Genomic DNA, 21,120 nt, shown 5'->3' with positions numbered 1-21,120 from the left:
CCCCCACCACAGAGGGTGCTGGTGGGCAGGTCGTCCTGGAGGTTGTGGGTGATGTGGTCGGCGGTTCGGGAACACCCCGATCCAGCTGGGTGGGATTATGTGGGGGGAAGCTCAGGGCTTGGCAGGCACCAGAGCACACCAGACCCATGTGTAGATACGTGTCAGTGAAGCATGTGGACAAGGAGAGCACAGAGGCTGAGCCACAGGGATAGCCATGTGCATGCAGGACACCGCCTAAGTGCTCAGTGTTTTAGTAAATAAAAACAGCAACTAGCAAAAAACCGTTATTTCCTAACAGGATGATGAGTGGCTGATATTTACGTGCATTTTCTCTTTAATTGGAAAAAGCTTGTGTGTATTGCTTAGGCTTTCATATTGCAATACTCAACCCAAGAATAAATTTATCACACTACTCCTTCCCATTGAATCCATTAAAAGGGACCATATTTGCTCCACCTCCTTGTTATCACTTTGCTACACTTTTGCAAGGATCAATCCTTTTTCACAGTCAGGACTTGAGTAATGGTCTTGCCACATGAGAGCAAGGCTATTATAAGACAGTGTATGTGTGTATGCACATGTGTGTGTGTATGTGTGCTGCAAAGGAGGCTCAAAATGACCCCATATCTCCAGCAGAGACCAACCGTCATAGAGCTGGTCCATGTGACTCTCTGATTGGATTGATTCCTACTCTTGTCTTTCTAGTTCCTGACCCAGCTCCTATGACATAATCGATGGTGATGAGTATCGATGAGAAGCTGGAGTGATCAATATTTAAGCATGGTTGTTTACATGCTTCCTTCCTGGAAATGGTGGTTCTCTGGCTCGAGACTGTGGCTATCACTTGTAGAGCCACTTGATAACTAGCTTGAGGTTAGCTCAAGGCTTAAGCGAATGGACCAGCCCATGTCCTCATCTTTCATGGCAGTGGCAATTTAGGAAGAGATTGTTGAAGGAAAGTTTGCTTTTACTTCTTTGCAGCTCAACTTTCTTTAGACACAGAGGACTTCCCATGACTCTATTCTAGCCAGAGGTTGCCCTTGGCCCTCTAAGTCCAGTTTTGTTGAAAATCACCAGCCAACCCAGCCCAGTTATGACCTGCCACCCTCAAACACAGTGGTTCTCACATGGTGGCGATTTTGCTTCCCTCAGGACATGTGGGAGTGTCTGGAGACATTTGTGGATGTCAAAACTGTGGGAGTGGGGGTGTTACTGGCATCTAGTGGGTAGAAGCAAGGCAGGGTTGCTGTAACAATGCACAGGACAGCCCCTCACAAAAAAGAACCATCCAGCTCAAAATGTTAGCAGTGCCACTGCAGAGACCCTGCTCTTGTGGGTAAAAGGAGTATCACTGAAGGAGGGAGATTTCCAGTTTTGAGCCATGGGGTCCCTATCTTGGATCTACGTCTTAAGGAATCTTACAGTTCAGAGGGAAGCAACTTGAATGTTAGGATAGTTTCTGCAGGACTCGCAGTGGGATCCCTAGGACAATGACAGATTTGCTCCTTTTAGTTAATCGCCAAACAGGTCCACACACTGCGTTTACAGACTGACATGGTGAAGAGCCTTCTGCTGCAGGGCATTGCCATAAACACATGCAAATGATTAGATGTGATTTGCAGGCTGGGTTTCACCAGGCACACTGATGAGTAAAGGAGATGCAACAGAGGATGTGCACGCCCACCTCAATCGCCGCCCCAGGTTCAGACAGCATCTCCACCTCGGGACCGCAACCTGGCTCTCCTCACATGTGCTGCATCCCCCTCTGCAGACCCCAGCAACCAGGCACTGGCTTCCCAGTTAATTCCGTGATGCTCTCTCCTGCTACAGTTTCCCAAACAAAGGACAATGGCCTGGGCAGTTAGCACCATTTCTGAGCGACTAAAAGTGAGGCCGGAAGGGAGGACACCTTATGTTTTTCTGGCAATTTGTGGATTGCAGAGCACTTTGCATCCCATAATCTCATTTAATTCTCACAGATGCCTATACAAGATACAGGATGATAACCATTTCATTTAAGAGGAAACAGGTCAGAAAAGTTGAGAAAGAGGATGAGATGGGTGAGAACAAATATTTAGTATCTCATGCCATGTTGAAGAAACCATAGGAGTAAATCTATGGCCCCATCCTGGCTACCTATCTCTAGGAAATTTAGAGTGACTTTAAAGAAGTGTAACTGCAGTCATCATCTTAAAGGCCAGCTCGGAAGTTGCAGTAAGGTGACCTGATCCTGTCAAAGGCTTAAGTTGAGCTAAAGGAGTTAAAACACTACTAGAGCGTGGTTCTTGAATTCACATGCACCTCACTCTCCTGAGGTTGTTCTCCAGCAGTCTTCTAACTTAAGCTGGGGTACATACTACGCATATATCCTGAACTGATTGTATATTAATACTTCTTTCATTCACTCTGGATTCAGAAAGTTAGCCTTTGGCTCTAAATTCAAGCCAACTGCTACTTTGGATCCCAGCTTCCTCCTGCTAGGTAAAGATCACACAGAAGGAAAGCAGTGATATCTCTCGAGTTGCTCCAAAGCATTTACTTCATTTTAGAGTTTAGGTACCAAACTGAGAGGCAGCACAGGGCCCAGGTGGGTTAGAGAGATGGAACCAGTGGCTCCAGAGCTAAGCTTGATCTTGGTTCTGATATTTGGGGGTATTTAGGCAAGTCTCATCCATATTATCATTTCTTTAATTTTGTGTACAGCAAAGACCCAGTTTGATCCCAAACTTAGTTCATCCTTAGGATGAAGTATGTCCAGGAACATCTGGAAGCTTGGTGAGGGGTTGCATAAGAATCCCTTTTCATGGCAGACCGAGTGCACAAGTTTGGTTTGAGGACAGTGGACAAGTGTCAGGGGGAGAGCCAATTTAGAATATACCCTAGTGTCCAGCATTCATTTTGTCTCTGGTCCAAGCCTCTGAAACCAATGCCTGAGTCCTGAAAGACACAGATGGGGATCAGAATAAGTACAATGCAAGAAAGCCTGGGCACTGAGGAAGCAAGGTGATGGCAGCATCTACAGGAAAGAGCGCGAGGCCAGCAGGAGAGGGTGAGAAACCTCCGTCGGACCATGAGCTCACTGGAGCCCGGAGCGCCCCTGAGCACAGGCCGCCCTGAGCCTCGGTACTCTCCCGGCAGCAGCAGAAGGCACCAGCAGCACCTTCCGCAACTCAGCTCCACGGGATGCTTCAACAGACGAAGCTTGAGTAGGTAAAAAGGACACGGTGGGTGCCCTGGAGTCAAAACGATCTGGGGGTGATGTTTAAAATTCCTGTAGAGCAGATGGAGATTTAACTGCTGGAAAGTAAAATATTATACGGCACAGCTTAGGGGTGAAGAGCCGGGAATCTGGAGTCTGGGTGTGAATCTCATCTCTGCCACTGTAAGACACTGCACAAATAACCACTACATTCTTCAGAGTTTCCACTTGTAAAGCAGGGCCAATAATCACACCTACCTCCTCAGGATGTTTAGGGGATAAGAGGCATTAACTTAAAGCCCTTAGCACCGCGTCTGGCACATAGCGATCCCATAAATGTTCATTGTTATTACAATTCTTACGTTCGCCACTGGACTAGCACACCCCAGGCAACACAGATTTTGAATATAAAGTAGGATGTTTATGCTGCACCTCATATTATTATTGGAAAGAAATCACATTAGCTAAAGAATTTCAGTGCAACTGTTTCAAATAAATCCCAAATAAATTAAATGTGAAATAACCCCCAAGCTAGAAATAACTAAAGGGCAAGATTTTATGAAGATCTTTTTTTAAATGTGTTTAATCTCATGGTGCTTTAACACCCAACAGTCCTGCACTCTGAGCCTCTGCATCAGTGGGATTAGACTATTTTTGTCTACTGCAAAATGCTTCCTAAGGCCAGTCTGAAGATCAACATCAGGCTGGCAGCATAAGAATTAATCACCTGGAAAGCTGGTCAAAATCATAAATAGCTTCAAGACCCAAGACCCAGAGATTCTAAGTCAGTGGTTTGTATAACTACATTCTGAGCAAGCTCCTTGGGTGCTTCTGAGATGCAATGAGATTTGAGACTCACTGGACCAAAGCACCTGGATGTCTCTTAAAGAGGTCAGGGCATGGTGGACGTCATCAACATGGTGACAAAAGACACCTCCTGAAAAGAACCTCCCCAGAGACTCAGCAAATAAAGGGACAAATCCCCCTTGCTTAGAACTCTGGAGGATGGTATATTTTAGAGAAGGACTCCACAAATGCTGCATCGAATAAGAAGAAAAATATTAGTTAGGAAATTTCCATCCTGAACTTACTGGCCCATCCCCACCATCACCACTCAGTCCCATGCAGCAGGGGAGCTGCTCAGAGGCAGCAGCCCAGGTCCCTCCCACCAGGGTCACAGGCTACAGAGCCACTCACACCAGCGAGTTAGAACCCAACACATATCCAGGCACAGGGTCCCAAGACCACAGAAAGCCAGGTGGAACACAAGCCACTGAAGAGTGCTGCATATAAAAGAGCACTGGGGGGGGGAGGCGGGGTAGAGAGAAAACACAGCAGATAAGCGGGCAAGTGGTGTGTTCACTCAATCCCCTTTCTGTTGGCTGGACCACCTAAATGCAAAACAGACTTTTCTGGGGTGACCCACATTTCTGAATTGACCCCATCCAGTTCTCTGGGGTGGGATACCCTAATGAGGAATAAACCAGAAGCAAAAAAACCTCACAGAGAAAAAAAAAGGGGGGGAGGGGGGGGAGGGAAGTGGGGGTTAAGCTGAACTGCTGTAAGATTGGATGGTCCCAGAACTGAAAAGTATAAGGAAAAGGGGCACTGAGTGAGGGAGATAATTTAAACAAATCATAGGAGCTGGGGAGAAAAGTCTGCACAAAAACAAACAGAACAGATAGAGATTCCCGGGGAAGAAACATAGGAAAGGAAGCTATCTCCTAGAGGTGAACAAAATTGCAAAAAAAGAAAAGCAATCTTAAAAATTATACTGCATATCCAGGGCAAGAATCAGATGAAAGAGAACTGAGAAATTCTGATCAGGTAAACATGGGCTATTCTAAAGGTCTAGGATAAGTTGGACCAAGGATCAAAGAAGAGCTTTAACACAAAGACAATCAACAATGAAACCACAGACAAGAGGAAGAAATGGGCATTCAGAGTTAATTCATCAAGATAATCAGATGCCAAAACATCAGCAAGAAATTATAAGCTACACTAAGAAACAGAAAGAAAGGGTTCAGTCCAAGGAACAAATTTAAGCTCCAGAGGAGACACAGAATTTGGAACAAGTAATCAAAGAAGTTCAAACAAATCTCCTAAATCAATTCAAGGTGATAAAGGGAAATATGCATAAAGAGTTAAAGGATATTAAGAAGACAATGTGGGAAGCGGACTTGGCCCAGTGGTTAAGGCGTCCCTCTACCACATGGGAGGTCTGCGGTTCAAACCCCGGGCCTCCTTGACCCATGTGGAGCTGGCCCATGCGCAGTGCTGATGCGCACAGGGAGTGCCATGCCACGCAGGGGTGTCCCCCGCGTAGGGGAGCCCCTTGTGCAAGGAGTGCACCCGTAAGGAGAGCCTCCCAGCGTGAAAGAAAGAGCAGCCTGCCCAGGAATGGCGCTGCCCACACTTCCCGTGCTGCTGACGACAACAGAATTGGACAAAAGAAACAAGACGCAGCAAATAGACACAGAGAACAGACAACCGGGGCGGGGGGGGGGGGGGGGAGTTAAATAAATAAATAAATCTTTGAAAAAAAAAAAGAAGACAATGTGTGAGCATAAAGAAGAATTTGAAAGTATAAACAGAAGCATAATAGACTTATTATTCTAGCAATGCAAGAACTTGTATCATTGATATAAAGGCAGTGACTACCAGAGGTTCTGAGGGGAGGGAGAGGGGAGAGTAGGTACAACATGGGGGCATTTGGGGGACATTGGAATTGTTCTGCATGACATTGCAGTAATGGATAAAGGCCTTTATATTTGTCAAAACCTATAAAATTGTTCAGGGCAAAGTGTAAAGTATAATGTAAACTATAGTCCTTGGTTATAATAATGCTTCACTATGTGTTCATCAATTGTAACAAATGTACCACACTTATGAAAGATGTTAACGTGGGAAAGTGTGGGAGGGGGAAGGGAGTGTATGGGAATCCCCTATATTTTTTATGTAACATTTATGTAATCTAAAGCTTCTTTAAAACAAAAATATATATATTAAAAAAAGAAACATAGTAGAAATTATGGGGAGGAAAGGCACAATATTGGAAATTAAAATATATTAGAGGCATATAAAGCAGATTTGAACAGGCAAAAAAAAAAAAAAGAATCAGTGAATGAAAACAGGACAATTGAAATCCTAAAGTCAGAAGAACAGAGAGAAAAAAATAGAAAAAATTGAATAGTGTCTTAGGGATCTGAGTGACAGCATGAGGTACACAAACATAAATGTCATGAGTGTCCTAGAAGGAGAAGAGAAAGGAAAGGGGCAGAGAGAATATCTGAGGGAATAATAGCTGAAAATCTTCCAACTCTCATGAAAGACATAAATATACATGTCCAAGAAGCACAACATTCTCCAAACAGAGTAAGTCCTAACAGACCTACTCCGTGATACCTGTTAATCAGAATGTCAAATGCCAAAGACAAAGAGAGAATTCAGAAAGCAGCAAGAGAAAAAGCAGTTCATAATGTAGAAGTCATCCTCAATAAGGCTCAGTACCAATTTCCCATCAGAAACGATGGAGACAAGATGGCAGTGGTAGGATATATTTAAAGTACTGAAAGAGAAAAACTGCCAGCCCCAAATTCTTTATCCAGCAAACCTGTCCTTCAAAAATGAGGGAGAGTATAGAACATTTACATAAACAGAAGCTGAGAGAGTACATCAACAAGAGATCTGCTCCTATAAGAATTACTAAAGGGAGTTCTGCAGGTTAAACAGAAAAGACAGGGAAGAGTGGCTTGGAGTAGTGTGAAGAAATGAAGATTATCATAAGGGTAACTATAAAGTGTAAAGCAAAACCCAAGAGTATTGTATCCTCAAATGCAACTCTATTCCTTAATTCCTATAAGAATCAGAATATAATTGAATAAGAGAAAGACAAATTTCCTAATAGTGTACATGCAAAATATAAAGTGTAAAGTGGTACAAAAACAATATAAAGAGGGGAAACAGAGGAACACAGGAGCAGAGAACATGTAAGCTACTGAAGCTAAGTTGGTATCTTTACAAATTAGTAGGTTATAGAAGCAGGTTTTGTAATATAAACTCCAGGATAACCAGAAAGAAAATAATTTAAAAATATACAAAAATAGAAATGAGAAAGGGATAAGCCAGATACATCGCAAAATGTCAACTAAACAGAAAAAGAGGCTGCAATAAAGAAAAAGAAAGACAGAAAAAAATATACCATATAAAAACCAAAGAACAAAATGGTAAATTATGTACTGCCTTTAGAGTAATAACATTGAATGTTAGTGTAACCTCCCCAGTCAAAAGACACAGGTTGGCAGAATGGTAAAAAAGCATGATCCAATTATATGTTGTTTACAAGAGATTCACCTTAGGCCTAAAGACACAATCAGGTTGAAAGTGAAAGGATGGAAAAGGATATTTCATAATATAGTAAAGGAAAAAGAGCTCAGGATAGCTGTACTAATAATGGACAAAACAGACTTTAAGCAAAAGCAGTTATAAGAGACAAAGGACACTATATAATAATAAAATGGGCAATCCACCAAGAAGAAGAAACAATCATAAATACTTGTGTACCTAAACAAGGTGCCCTAAAATACAGGAGGCAAACACTGGCAAAACTGAAGGGAGAAATAGACACCTCTACAATAATAGTTGGAGGCTTCAGTACATTACTTCCATCAATAGCTAGAACAGGTAGATAGAAGATCAATAAGGAAACAAAGAACTTGAATAATATGATAAATGAACTAGCCCTAGAAGGTATAAACAGAACACTGTACCCCAGAACAGCATGATATACATTCTTCTCAAGTGCACATGGATTGTTCTCCAGGATAGAACACATGTTGGATCACAACACAAGTCATAATAAATTTAAACAGACTGAAATTATACAAAGCATCTTATCTGACCATAGTGGAATGAGGCTGGAAATCAATAACAGGCAGAGAACCAGAAAATCTACAAATATATGGAAATTAAACAAAACACTCTTAAACAATCACTGGGTCAAAGAAGAAATTGCAAGGGAAATTAGTAAATATCTTGAGATGCATGAAAATGAGAAAACAACCTATCAAAACTTACAGGATAAAAAGAACAAAACAAAACAAAAATCCTACATGAGTCAGTGACAGCAGTGCTATGAAGGAAATTTTAGCCCTAAATGCTTACCAAAAAAAGAAAATGAGATAAAATCAAAGATCTCACTGCACACCTAGAAGAACCAGAAAAAGAACAGCAAACTAATCCCAAAGCAAGCAGGAAAGAAATAACCAAGATTAGAGCAAAAAATAAATGAAATTGAGAATAAAAACACAATAGAATTAACAAAACCAAAAGTTCTTTAGATCATTGAGACTGACAAACCCTTAGCTAGACTGACAAAATAAAACAGAGAGAAAACAAAAATAAATAAAATCAGAAAAGAGAAGAGGGACATTACTACTGATAAATAAAAAGGATCATAAGAAGATACTATGAACAACTGTATGCTAATAAATTAGACAACCTAGATGAAATGGACAAATTCCTAGAAACACCAGAAACATCTGAACAACCTATACTGACTAGAAGAAATAGAAGACCTCAACAGACCAATTACAAGTAAAGAGATTGAATCAGTCATCAAAAACCTTCCAACAAAGAAAAGCCCAGGACCTGATGGCTTCACAGGTGAATTCTACCAATCATTCTAAGAATTAATATGAGTCCTGCTCAAACGCTTCCAAAAATTTGAATGGGGGGGGGGGGGGGGGACACTACTTAACTCATTCTATGAGGTCAACATCATCCTAATACCAAAACCAGATAAAGATATTATAAGAAAATTACAGACCAATTTCCCTCATGAATATGGATGCAAAACTCTTCAACAAAATACTATCAAATTGAATCCAATAGCACATTAAGAGAATTTTACACCATTATCAAGTGGGTTTTATTCCAGGTTTGCAAAAGTGGTTCATCAGAAGAAAATCAATTAATGTAATATACCACAGTAAAAAAATTAAGGGGGAAATACCACATGATCATCTAAATTGATGCAGAATAGGCATTTGAAAAAATCCAGCATTGCTTTCTTGATGAAAACACTAAGAAAAATAGGAATAGAAGGAAAACTTCATCAACATGATCAAAGGCATATATGAAAAAACCCACAGCTATCAAAATACTCAATGGTGAAAGACTGAAAGCTTTCCCTCTAAGATCTAGAACAAAACAAGGGTGCCCTCTGTCACCACTGTTACTCAACACTGTACTGGAAATTTAAGCCAGAGCAGTTAGGCAAAAAGAAAGGAAGGAAGGGAGAGAGGGAGGGTAGGAGGGATGGAAAATAGGAAGAAACTAAGGAAGGAAGGGAGCAAAGGAGGGAAGGAGGGAGGAAGAAAGGAAAGAAGGAAAGAAAAGAAAAAAGGAAGGCAGAAAGGAAAGAAGGAAGGGAGGAAGGAAGGAAGGAAAAGGCATCCAAATTGGAAAGGAAGAAGTAAAACTCCTAGAGGAAGAAGCAGATTCCTACAGAAGCAAACTCCTAGAGTTAGAATCTAGAATATAGGTTACCCAGGGAATAGATAGTGGTAGAGAACAGGGAGCTGATGCTCTATTTGTGCAGAATTTCTATTTAGGTTGCTTTGAAGGTTTGGAAATGGATGGTGGTGATGGTAACACATTACTGTGAATGTACTCAACAGGACTGAATTACATAGATGAAGGTGGTTTAACTTTGGGTTATATATGTTACCAGAATAAAAATTAAAATACAAAACATATGACAGTGTAATACAGTGAACTTTGTAAAAGAGACCTAATGTAACCTGTGGACAATAGTTATTAGTACTATTTTAATAATCTTTCATCAATTGTAACAAAGGTAACTACTGCTAAAAAATAGTACAATTATTTTAAAAGGTTACCATCAATTGTAACAAATACAATTGTAACAAATACAATTGTAACAAAAACAATACAAGGTGTTGGTGGTGGAATAGTGTACGGGACTTCTGTATTATACGCATGATTGTTCTGTAAACTCACAACTTCCTTAATTAAAAAAAAAAAAGGGGAAGTGGACTTGGCCCAGTAGTTAGGGCGTCCGCCTACCAAATGGGAGGTCCGGGTTCAAACACCGGGCCTCCTTGACCCGTATGGAGCTGGCCATGTACAGGGCTGATGTGCGCAAGGCGTGCTGTGCCACGTAGGGGAGCCCCACGTGCAAGGAATGTGCCCCGTAAGGAGAGCCGCCCAGCACGGAAGAAAATTCAGCCTGCCCAAGAATGGCACCGCACACACGGAGAGCTGACACAGCAAGATGACCCAACAAAAAGAAACACAGATTCCCAGTGCTGCTTACAATAACAGAAGCGGACAAAGAACACGCGGCAAATGGACACAGAGAACAGACAACTGGGGTGGGGGTGGGGGGAAGGGAGAGAAAGTTAAAAGAAAAATAATTAAAAAAAAAAAAGAGTAAAGATAAAAGTTGTCAAGGCATTTTAGAGAAGTAAAGGCGTTTGGAGCCTGGAGTGTAAGCCAGGCCAGGACAGGAGGAGAATTTTCCATATGGAGTTAGAATTTCAGGTCCCAGAAGCACTTGCTCCCCTTTCCAGGGTAGGAATTTTATTCTGTGCTTTAAACTTAGATATTTTCTCCATATTCCCATTTTACAATTTTAACCTGATGACTTGATTTTAAGCTCCCAAGTCAGAATCCTTCATCCTGTTTACTTAGTTTCTCTTCCAGATTCTGATTTCTGAGTTTCCAACCCCAACCTGGCAAGTAGACCTTGGTTTCTTTTGCAGGGTGATGGAGTATCACTTGTTGGGCCTCATCTCCAGTAAAAGCTTAGTGGAGAAGCTGAGATGGAGCCATGGTCGTGGGGTTCAGGAAAGTCCACTGAGTGAAGGGAGCAGGTAGGAAGCAGAGTGACCACAAAGTGACCCCTGCCACAAAGGGACATGCCAGGAGCAGCAGCCTCCAGGAGGAGGGCTTGGCCTGTCATGTCTAGAGTGGTTTATTCAGCTATAATTTTTCAATATCAAATTAAACTTGAGATTTTCTTTTTGGAAGCCTAGTCTACTCTAAGAGCCAATAAATCTTCCTCAAGGAAACATGTTTCACTGCTGCTAAAATACAGCTATCCTTTCTTGACCTTTTATCTCTACACATGGAGTATTTACCAGAATCTACCCCATTATGACCTTTCATATACTTGAAGACAGTAATCAAGTAGCCTCTGGGGACAGTGAACATATTCCAACTACCTCCGACAACATCCCTGTACATTTGTATAGTTTTCTTCAGTGGGAGACACATCTCCAAAGAAGATGTGCCCCATACCCCAACTTAAAGAAATTATCAGCATTCGCTTGTCATATCCATGTTAGTCCATTCCACCACCATAACATATCAACATTTTATTTTAAGGCATTTTATATAACTGTCCTCCTTTGGTTACTTGTCATTTAAGGTGGATCTCAGTGTACTCATCCTCCCTAATTTGGGACATATGTTTTGCTTTCTTGAGGATGATGGTCCAACGGAGTTATATAAGTGATGCAAAGTCAAAACATTTTCCCAGCAAATCAGACAAATGATACAGAGCTTGTAGTTTATGCCAGACTGCTGCATAAGACTTAACTGGGGAGCCAGTGTTCAAAAATTGCCTTTTACTTCTTAAAATTATTTGAAAATGAATTTTTGAGTTTCAGAAAGCACACCTAAAGGCATAATCCTGATTTTAAAGCTCTACAAGGACAGAGCATGCACATACACACATTATGATCCACTCTTAACTTCGAACACAGATATAATTATGCTAAATTATATTAAATAAAATATTAGCAAATTGAATCACCATTGTATAAAAGAATAATATATCATGACCATGTAGAAATTATCTCAGAATTGCAAAGCTGTTTCCTCATGAGGGAATCTATTAAGGCAATCCATTACATTAGTAGATAAAAGGAGAAGAATATTATCATTTGCATGTGTGAAAAAAAGAATTTGAAAAAATTCAACAACCTTTCCTGATAAAAGCTTTAGCAAGCAAGGCATAAAAGGAAGCTGTCTGTCTTGATAAAAAGAATGGTCTAAGAGAAACCTAAACCAAATCTCATCCTTAATGCTAAAATATTAGACTTGTTTCCAGTAATGTCTGAGATAAGGCAATTGTGCCAGGCAGAATAACGATCCCTCAGAGATATCCATGTCTTAATCCCCAGGAACCTGTGAATGTGTTACCTTACATGGCAAAAGAGACTTTGCAGATCTGATTAAATTGAGGATCTTGAGATGAGGAGATTATCCTGGGTCTTCTATGTAGACCCAATGGAATCACAAGGGTTTTTAAAAATGGAAAAGGAAAGCACGATAGCTGGTGCCAGGGTCAGAGAGGAATTGGGAGATGCTGCTGTGCTGACTTAGGAGATGGAAGAGCAGGCCATGAGAGAATGCAGGCTGCCACTAAATGACGAAAAAGGCCAGGGAGTGGATTCTTCCCAGGCCCTCGAGAAGGAATGCAGCCTTGTACACACCTAGATTTTAGCCTGCTGGAATCCCTTCTGGGCTTCTGACCGCCAAAACTTTAAGATAATAAATCTGTGTTGTTTTAGGCCACTACATTTGTGGCCACTTGTACAGCAGCAAATGGAAACTAATACAGATACCCACCTGCTACTATTTAGCATTGCATTGGATACCATTGCCAATGCAGTATGAAAAAGAAATGAGTCAAAATACTGGAGAGAAAAAACCAAAATTGTCATTATTTGTAAATATGTCTTTCCACCTAGGAAATCAAAGAGAATTAATTGAAATCTTATTATGTTAATAGCAGTTCAGCAGAGTTGCAGCGCCTACATTCCAGTTTGTTGGACTTGCACAGGTGAGCTAACAGGGAGGTGAAGATGGTCAACGACACACCAGGGAATCAAGAGTGCCTACAACTCCAAGCAGGAGAATTGCACCCACCAACCATGTGGCATCTAAGCCCCCTCTAGATATAGAGGTGGAGTGGACATCACCATCCCAGGGTCCACAGGATGGAGGAATAAAATATGGATTAGAGTGGACTTACTGGTATTCTACTTCAGAACTACTGTGACTCTAGCAATGGAAGAAATTGTGTCACTGATGTGGAGACAGTGGCCACTTTAGTTGCTGAGGGCAGAGAGAGGGAAGAAGAGATGTGAAGTGGGGGGCATTTTCAGGACTTGGAGTTGTCCAAAATTGCAGGTACAGAGGCTGGACATTATATATTCTGCCATAACCCACTGAATGCACTAGGGAAGAGTGTAAACTGCAGTGTAAACTATTATTCACTTGGTACAGCAGTGCTCCAAAATGTATTCACCAAATGCAACAAATGTGCCACAATGATGAAAGAGGTTGTTGATGTGGGAGGAGTAGGGGGGTGGGGTGTGGAATATGTGGGAACCTCTTATATTTTTTAATGTAACATTTTTTATCATCTATGTATATTTTTTAAAAAGACAATTTAATAAAAAAAATTTTTAATTAAAAAAATAACAGTTCATTAGAGGTGCCCAAATCAAGATCAATATAAAAAAAATGAATGTCATTCCCAAATACCATCAGTAACCAATTAGAAAATGTGATAGGACAAAGAGATTCTATTTGCATTCACAATAAAATTATAAACATACTTAAAAATAAATCCAATAAGAAATTGTAACCCTCCAATGAAGTAAATGATAAGACTTTACTGAAGGACATAAAAAAAAATAACCTGAGTGATTAGAAAGATATACCATGTTACTGAATGGGGTTTAGTTTTTCTCAAATTCATCTGTAAATTTAATACAAGCTTGTTCAAAATTCCAACAGTGTTTTTGTGGAATTTGATGCTACATTTCACCTGATAAGAAAATGAGGAATAATAGCCTCCTGCCCCCAAACAATCAAAAACAAGAAAAAAGTAAAGACAGGATGACTTGGCTTATCATATATCAAAGCAATGTATCATCCCAGTAAACCACACAGCATGATATTATTGTAGGAATAAACAAATGTATAACTTTAATAGAAGTATAAATCCAGGAGTATGCTCATTATATATGAGGATTTATTATATGATGAAAGTGTTATTTCAAGTCTGTGGTGATTTAACTAACTAATGATGAACTACTTCTTAAATAGTATTGGGACTATCCACGTGGGAAAAAAACTAGATCCCTACCTCACATCATCTACAAAACTGTGTTCTAGATAGTGTGTTAGGAGACAGTATTCCACAGCTCTCTTACTCTCTTGCACATCCTGCTGGGTGTGCCAAGAATGCGAGACTCAGGCTGCTTCTCTGGGCTGTGCTTGCAGTGACCAGTCCTCAGAGAAGATGAATGACTCCCTTATCTATAAAATGGCAGATTTCCTGGCTTAGTGTCATTCTCCTGTAATGCAACCCACTGCCTGTTCAGGTGTCATCTGCGCCCACCACTTCACCCCCGCTGAACCTGGTGGAAGGCGGAACTGATACAACTATGCGATGCTCAGCCTGCTTGCTGTGCTATTAGTAATAAGGTTCTAACAGGCTAACTCATTAGCCAGTAAGTGGGGTAAAATAAAATCCCAGACCTGATAGGATTAAAAAACTAACTGCAAATAAATAAATAATTAAATAAATAAAACTGTAGAATAACCAGAGAAAAATAGAAGCTACAATTTTTATATGCTGGAGCTGTAAAAATATTTTTATGAAAGACAAAATTCCAGAAATCATGAAATAAAAATTGAAGAAGCTGTCATAAATAAAAACAACAGACAAGTGCAGCTTGATGGAAAATATTTGAAACACATGTAGAACGGTGTTAATATCTTAATATGCAATTAGCCCCTAAAAATCAGTAAGCCCCAACAAAAATAGGTAAAGCATATAAATGGGCAGTTTGCGGAAAAATTATAAATGACCAATGAACATTGAAAAGATTTTCACCCTCACTGTTAATAACAGAAATAAAGATTCATGTAAGGAGATGCATTTTTTACCCACAAAACTAGAAAAAAATAGAAAAAGATTGAACATCTAGCATTAGCGAGGATATGGCGAAACATTCTTGATAAGAGAATAAATTGGTACAACAATCTTTTGGAAGAACTATTTAACTATATCTATAAAAAATTACGTTTTATATACTTTTGTGTGTGCTCTGAAACCATTTTTTCCCCAAGCACACTCATTTACGGAACCCTACCATATAACACAAAAAGCCCAGCTGCCCTGGTAGAAGTGGGCTCTGGTGTCTTCCTGTTGCTGTGTCTCTCCTGCTTCCCACACAGCACATCCAACTAAGTCAGAGCTCACCGACTGCAGACCACCAACCACCGGCCTAGAACAGCATGTGAAACAGGTCACCTTTTGTAGGTCAAAGACAGAAATGAACGCACGTTGTAGGATGTTCTACAGTGTGGGACCTTGCAGTAAACTGGGCCTGCCCCAGCTAATCAAATCTTTCCTTAGAATGCCAAGAGGATGGTTCCCAGATTATCTTATTACTAGGTTTGGAACAAGAAGAGCTGATGATTTTAGCATAAGGACCTATTGAAAACAAAGACTGGCCCATCAAAACAAGGTAAAAAATAAATAAATAAAAGCAGTGGGCAAGTATGCCATGTAATGGAGGGGGAAAAGAAATGCTTGAATCATTTATGCAAAGAAGAAAACTGAAGAGGTCTTTGAAAGTATCTTAGATATGAAAGAGTAAATACTTGAGTACACGTTCATTTGAAATTTTTAGAGAAAATTTGGAATTTATAAAGAATTTCAAATTGATCAAATAAAAGACCTTGTTATATTGTTTTAACCATCTCCCTAAATGCTGCAAATGCCAAAAGACTCACTCTTTCAAGTGCAAAATCCTCTGAAGCCCTTCTCTTCTTAAACACTATTCTTTATGTACAGTTTAAATAGGAGCACACATCACACTGTTGTATAAAACCCACAAATGGGTCTTCTGCTAGACTTTTAAGTAATTGTATTTAGTCCCAGATGACCACAAAGGGACTAGCCAGGCTCAAGTATGAGGCTGAGTCAGAGAGACTCAGAGAGAGACTGGAGAGACAAATGAGTATCTCTCCGGAACATTTCAGTTATTTGGTGTTTCTCACCTTTGAAGAAAATGATAAAATTCTGAGGCATGGGAATTGAAAGAGTACTGATGGCATAAATTCTAATTATCTTCCTTCGTACCTTTCCTCTCAGTGACTGGAGGCTACTGCCTCCAGAGAGAAGCGAAAAGAACTGCCAACCACAACACTTCACCCTTCATCAATTCACAACACGTCACTTAGGATGCCTTTCAACAACTCCCATCACTTAATGACTCACAGCCATCCGCTTGTGGAAGGGCATCTGGAAACAATGGCAATGAGTGTCTCTGGGTTTGTCTGAGTTGGTTTACCTCATGGCTTGGGGTGGTGAAGATTATTAAACAGTAGCATGGTTTTTGCCCTTAAGAAGCTTGTAATCTAATGGAATAACACAAAACTCAAGTCAAATATCGAAAGATCCCCTTCCTCAGAGAACCATATAAAAAATACAATACAGAAATACTGAAGACAATTCAAGTTCAAGTAGAGGAGAAACCAGTGGGGGGAGATTAAATAGAAAGTTCCTAGAGATTTTGATTTTGATTCCACATTGGGCCTTAGCCATCCACTTTATAATTATTTTTCAAACTCCCTAGTTCTGTGTGGCTCTCAACCTTGGCCCCGTATTGAAATCACCTCGGGAATTTAAAAAATTTCTAATGTCTGGTCCCACCTATAGAGGTTCCAAGGTAATTGGTCTGGAGTAGAGTAGGGCTTGAACCTAAGGGTATTTAAAAGCCCCTCTGTGGACGTCAATGTGTAGCTGGGGCTGACAATCACTACTCCAGATGATTTAATGGGCAGGCAGCACACCCAACCACTGGTCCATTGTGTCAAAAGCCAAAGAGGAGGCACCTGTGACATGACGCTGATGTGGGCCATTAGAGGGTGCCTGGTGAAATTAACAAAAGCAGTTTTCCTGGAGGGCTGAGAGCAGAAGACAAACTGGCCCTGAGGCACTGGAGACCCAGGAATACAGACTAATCTCGCAGAAGTTCATTCATGAATGAAAGAGTTGACCTGAGTGACAGAGGAAGCCAGAGGGCTAGCTTTATTTAGTTACTGTTCTTTAATAAGAAAGACTTGGGCTGTTTACATAAAGAGGAGATGATTCAGCAGAAAACGAGTGGAAAAATAACAATAAAACTGGAGAAAGGATAGCCAATTAACTGAAGTCCCACAGAGACAGTACAGAGAAGGTTCTAGATTAGAGCACAGAGTAGGTTCTAGACTAATTTTCTTTGGCAGGAAATATGGGGAAAGGGAATTAACATCCACTGAGCATCAACTTTGCTGGGTACCAGACTAGGTACTTCGTTTGTGTGATTTTAATCTTCACAGCAACTCTTCAAGGACCATTGCAGTGTAGAAGATCCAATACCCAGAACTTCCGGGTTTTGACATTTCTAAAGCTGATCTTCGCAGAAAAGATCACAGTGATCAAAAAAGTCTTATTGCAGCCCCAACCTGATTTATATGGAAAGAACTATCTGAAAAAAGTATTGAGTCTAATTTAAAGGTAAAGCATGAATCAAATCTGTCAAAAAAATAAATAAAAACCAATACTGATACCTGTACCGGTCTAACAGAGTCCACCCGCCCACCCCACTGCACCCCTTACCTCATAGCCATATTGTGAGCAGCAGTTCCCAGAGCCCTCCTCCCCAGGATGCACAGGGCAAAGGAGAGAGTCACTAATGGGGAGTCCTCATCGCTGTCCAGGTTCTTGGAAGGCTGAAAGATCAAGGCCGTCAATGCAACTTTCCCACGAGTTCCAGTATGAACCCACAGCATCATGAATATACAACTGGGGAAGACTGTTTCCTGAAGTAGGAAAGGGAAGTTTCTGTTTCCTGAAGTAGTTTCTCTTATGATTGGACATGGGGGAAAAAAATAAAATGAGGAAGGTACTTTTAAGTAGAAATGGGGCTAAGATGTGTTTTGATGACTTAATTCCCTAGGATTTTGAATATGGCACTTCAGTTCATGAAGATGATCAGAACTTACAGGCAAATGAATGCCCACCTTAACACTACTTGATGGAGAGGACAAACATGGGCTAGTAGAGAGAGAAGAAATATACATAAATCAGGTTAAAATGAGGGTCTTGCACTCTTGCCAAGGTTTGCCCAAAGACAGCTTATTTTTTAAAAGGGAGGGGGTTGTGTAAGAGAAACGTGAAGTAAAAATACCTTTTAGCAAAAAAAGAAAAGAAATAATTTTATCAACCAGATGAGGAAAGAGAAGAGCTATCATGGTGATAGCAGATTATTTGAATATCTCAACTTTGCAGCGTCCAAGCCTGGTAAAGATGGTCCACACACTTTTTCCTTTGTTGGTCTGTAGAAAGGTTTGGCCACCTTTTCTGGCACCTGTTTTTAATCACTCTTTAGAAGGTCAAGGACCTAGGCTTGTGTCAGGGTTTGGTTTACACCCTCTAGGACAGAGGACATACTGCCGAGGGAGTTATTTTCAACTTGGATCCATTTTCTCCATCAACCACACATCGATTTAGCCATCAAATAATGAGAGGCAAAGTAAGCAGACTCCCTCCATTTGCTTTTACTCCCTTTCTCCTCTTCCTCTCCCTCATCTTCTTCTTTGTGCATGCTGTTATTGCCCTTGGTTTCATTTCTAAGAGGCAGGATTTACCTCCAGAATTGTCCTAGCACAGGTTCAATATGGACCAAGAGAAACAACTGGGGAAGTAGCCTGGACTATCTTATTGTTAAATACAATTTGCATGTCCACAATTGGATACATTCATTAAATCCTCTTGTAGACCTTCATAATGCTGTACAGCAATCTCAAAATGTAATTAAAAGAAATTTTCAAGGAGGTAAAGCTAGTCTAGAGGCTTTGAAACTGCACTGACCTGCAGCACAGAAAAGAAGGAAATATCTTCAGGGCTACTTTCATTGGAGACATGGCATATTAATCCTTCCAATAATTTTGCTTATTGGTTACATAAACATTTATCCAAATACTGGTTTTTTTTCTTCCCTCTATTTTATTATCATCTTCCATGGAGTAAAGAAAGAAGTGGACTTTGCAATATTTCTTTTATTTTTAAAATTTACATTCAACACCCCCATCCCCACCTCCCTTACCTACCTCTTGTCTTTTCCGTGCACAGTACTGAATCCATTCGAGATAAACATTGCAGTAGCTAGCTCTGGTGATCCCCTGAAGACACGGAACGTAGTCATCATCAATGTTAATGTTGAACATTGCAAGGTCACGCTCAATGTAATGCCACTTGGCAAAAGGCTGCAGGGACTTCAGGAGGGATTCATTTTTGATCCAGGAGAGGAGTTTGGGAGAAGTTATCATGAAGTATATTATACTCTGCAGAGACAAAGCAAGATTTTGAGCCCTTGCAGCCATTCTCAAGCCAGAAAGAGTTTTATTTACTACGTCTCAGAAAGTAAATCAATCTCAGCAAAGTATGAGACATGAAATCTCCACACGTGGTATCATTTGTATTTCCTGCTGGATTTAATTTACAAAGCCCTCTTGAGACATTCTAAAATGTTCTTTTTTTTTTTTTTTTTAATTTTTTTATTTTTTATTGACTTTGTAATATTACATTAAAAATATATATGTGAGGTCCCATTCAACCCCACCCCCCCACCCCCCCTCTCCCCCCCCCAACAACACTCGTTCCCATCATCATGACACATCCATTGGATTTGGTAAGTACATCTTTGGGCACCTCTGCACCTTATATACATTGGTTCACATCATGGCCCATACTCTCCTCTATTCCATCATGTAGGCCCTGTGAGGATTTACAATGTCCGGTGATTACCTCTGAAGCACCATCCAGGGCAGCTCCATGTCCTGAAGACGCCTCCACCTCTCATCTCTTCCTGCCTTTCCCCATACCCTTTGTCCATTATGTCCACTTTTCCCAATCCAATGCCACCTCTTCTATGTGGACACTGGATTGGTTGTGTCCATTGCACCTTTATGTCAAGAGGAGGCTCAGATTCCACCTGGATGCTGGATGCAATCCTCCCATTTTCAGTTGTAATCACTCTAGGCTCCATGGTGTGGTGGTTGTCCTTCTTCACCTCCATCTTAGCTGAGTGTGGTAAGTCCAATAAATCAGATTGTAGGTGCTGGAGTCTGTTGAGGCTCAGGATCTGGCTATCACATTGTCAGTCCAGAGATTCAAATCCCCTAAATATATCTTAAACCCCAACATTAACTGCACCTCCAGCACATTAGCATGAAAGTCTTATGAAGGGAGATCCCATCTGAGTCCAGATTCATCACACATAAACACCATTTCCAAAGAGGGGCCATCTGCCCCGGTAGTCAACCCCATCGGCCATGACCATAACTCCCATGGGTCTCCTTAGCCCTCAAAGGAACCAATATCTGGGGGTTGTATCTGCTTTATCTGTCTCTCTGACTCTGCTCAGTTGTGCATGAGGGCAAACCTTCTGCCAGCCTCCAGACTCTTTTTTAGAAACTCGTAGCCATATAAACTCATTTCTCCTTTCCATTTCCCCCTTACTTTAGGTCAAACAGCATTTTAAAGTCATGGTATTTTATGTAGACATGGATATTCTGCTGATCCGCATTGAACCTTCCGTATAAGGTCATTTTCCAGTTGCATCATCAGTTGGTAGTTGATAGTGGTCCCTCGTTGCCAGGGAGGCTCATCCCCGGGTGTCATGTCCCACGCTGGGGGGAAGGCATTGCATTTACATGCTGAGTTTGGCTTCGAGACTGGCCACATTTGAGTAACATGAAGGCTGACAGAAGGAAATTCCCAGGCACAAAGTTGCTCTAGGCCTTGTTATTATTTTGGGTTT

The 21,120-nt window shown here is 40.8% G+C and overlaps 1 protein-coding gene across 2 annotated transcripts in view; it reads right to left on the bottom strand.

Moving 5' to 3' along the window:
* The window catches only part of PCNX2 (pecanex 2), a 354,532-nt gene that overhangs the window by 16,294 nt on the left and 317,118 nt on the right, over positions 1 to 21,120 (bottom strand). For both annotated transcript variants that reach the window (XM_071207372.1, XM_004451027.4), the window contains 2 exons: positions 19,409 to 19,642; positions 17,916 to 18,028 (listed from right to left, as the gene is read on the bottom strand). In XM_071207372.1, coding sequence (XP_071063473.1) covers positions 17,916 to 18,028; positions 19,409 to 19,642 — 347 coding nt within the window. The remainder of the gene's footprint in view (positions 1 to 17,915; positions 18,029 to 19,408; positions 19,643 to 21,120) is intronic.

This window comes from Dasypus novemcinctus, chromosome 13, assembly GCF_030445035.2.
Source record: "Dasypus novemcinctus isolate mDasNov1 chromosome 13, mDasNov1.1.hap2, whole genome shotgun sequence".
Lineage (NCBI taxonomy): Eukaryota > Metazoa > Chordata > Mammalia > Cingulata > Dasypodidae > Dasypus > Dasypus novemcinctus.
This window is presented reverse-complemented; position numbering and strand designations above follow the sequence as displayed.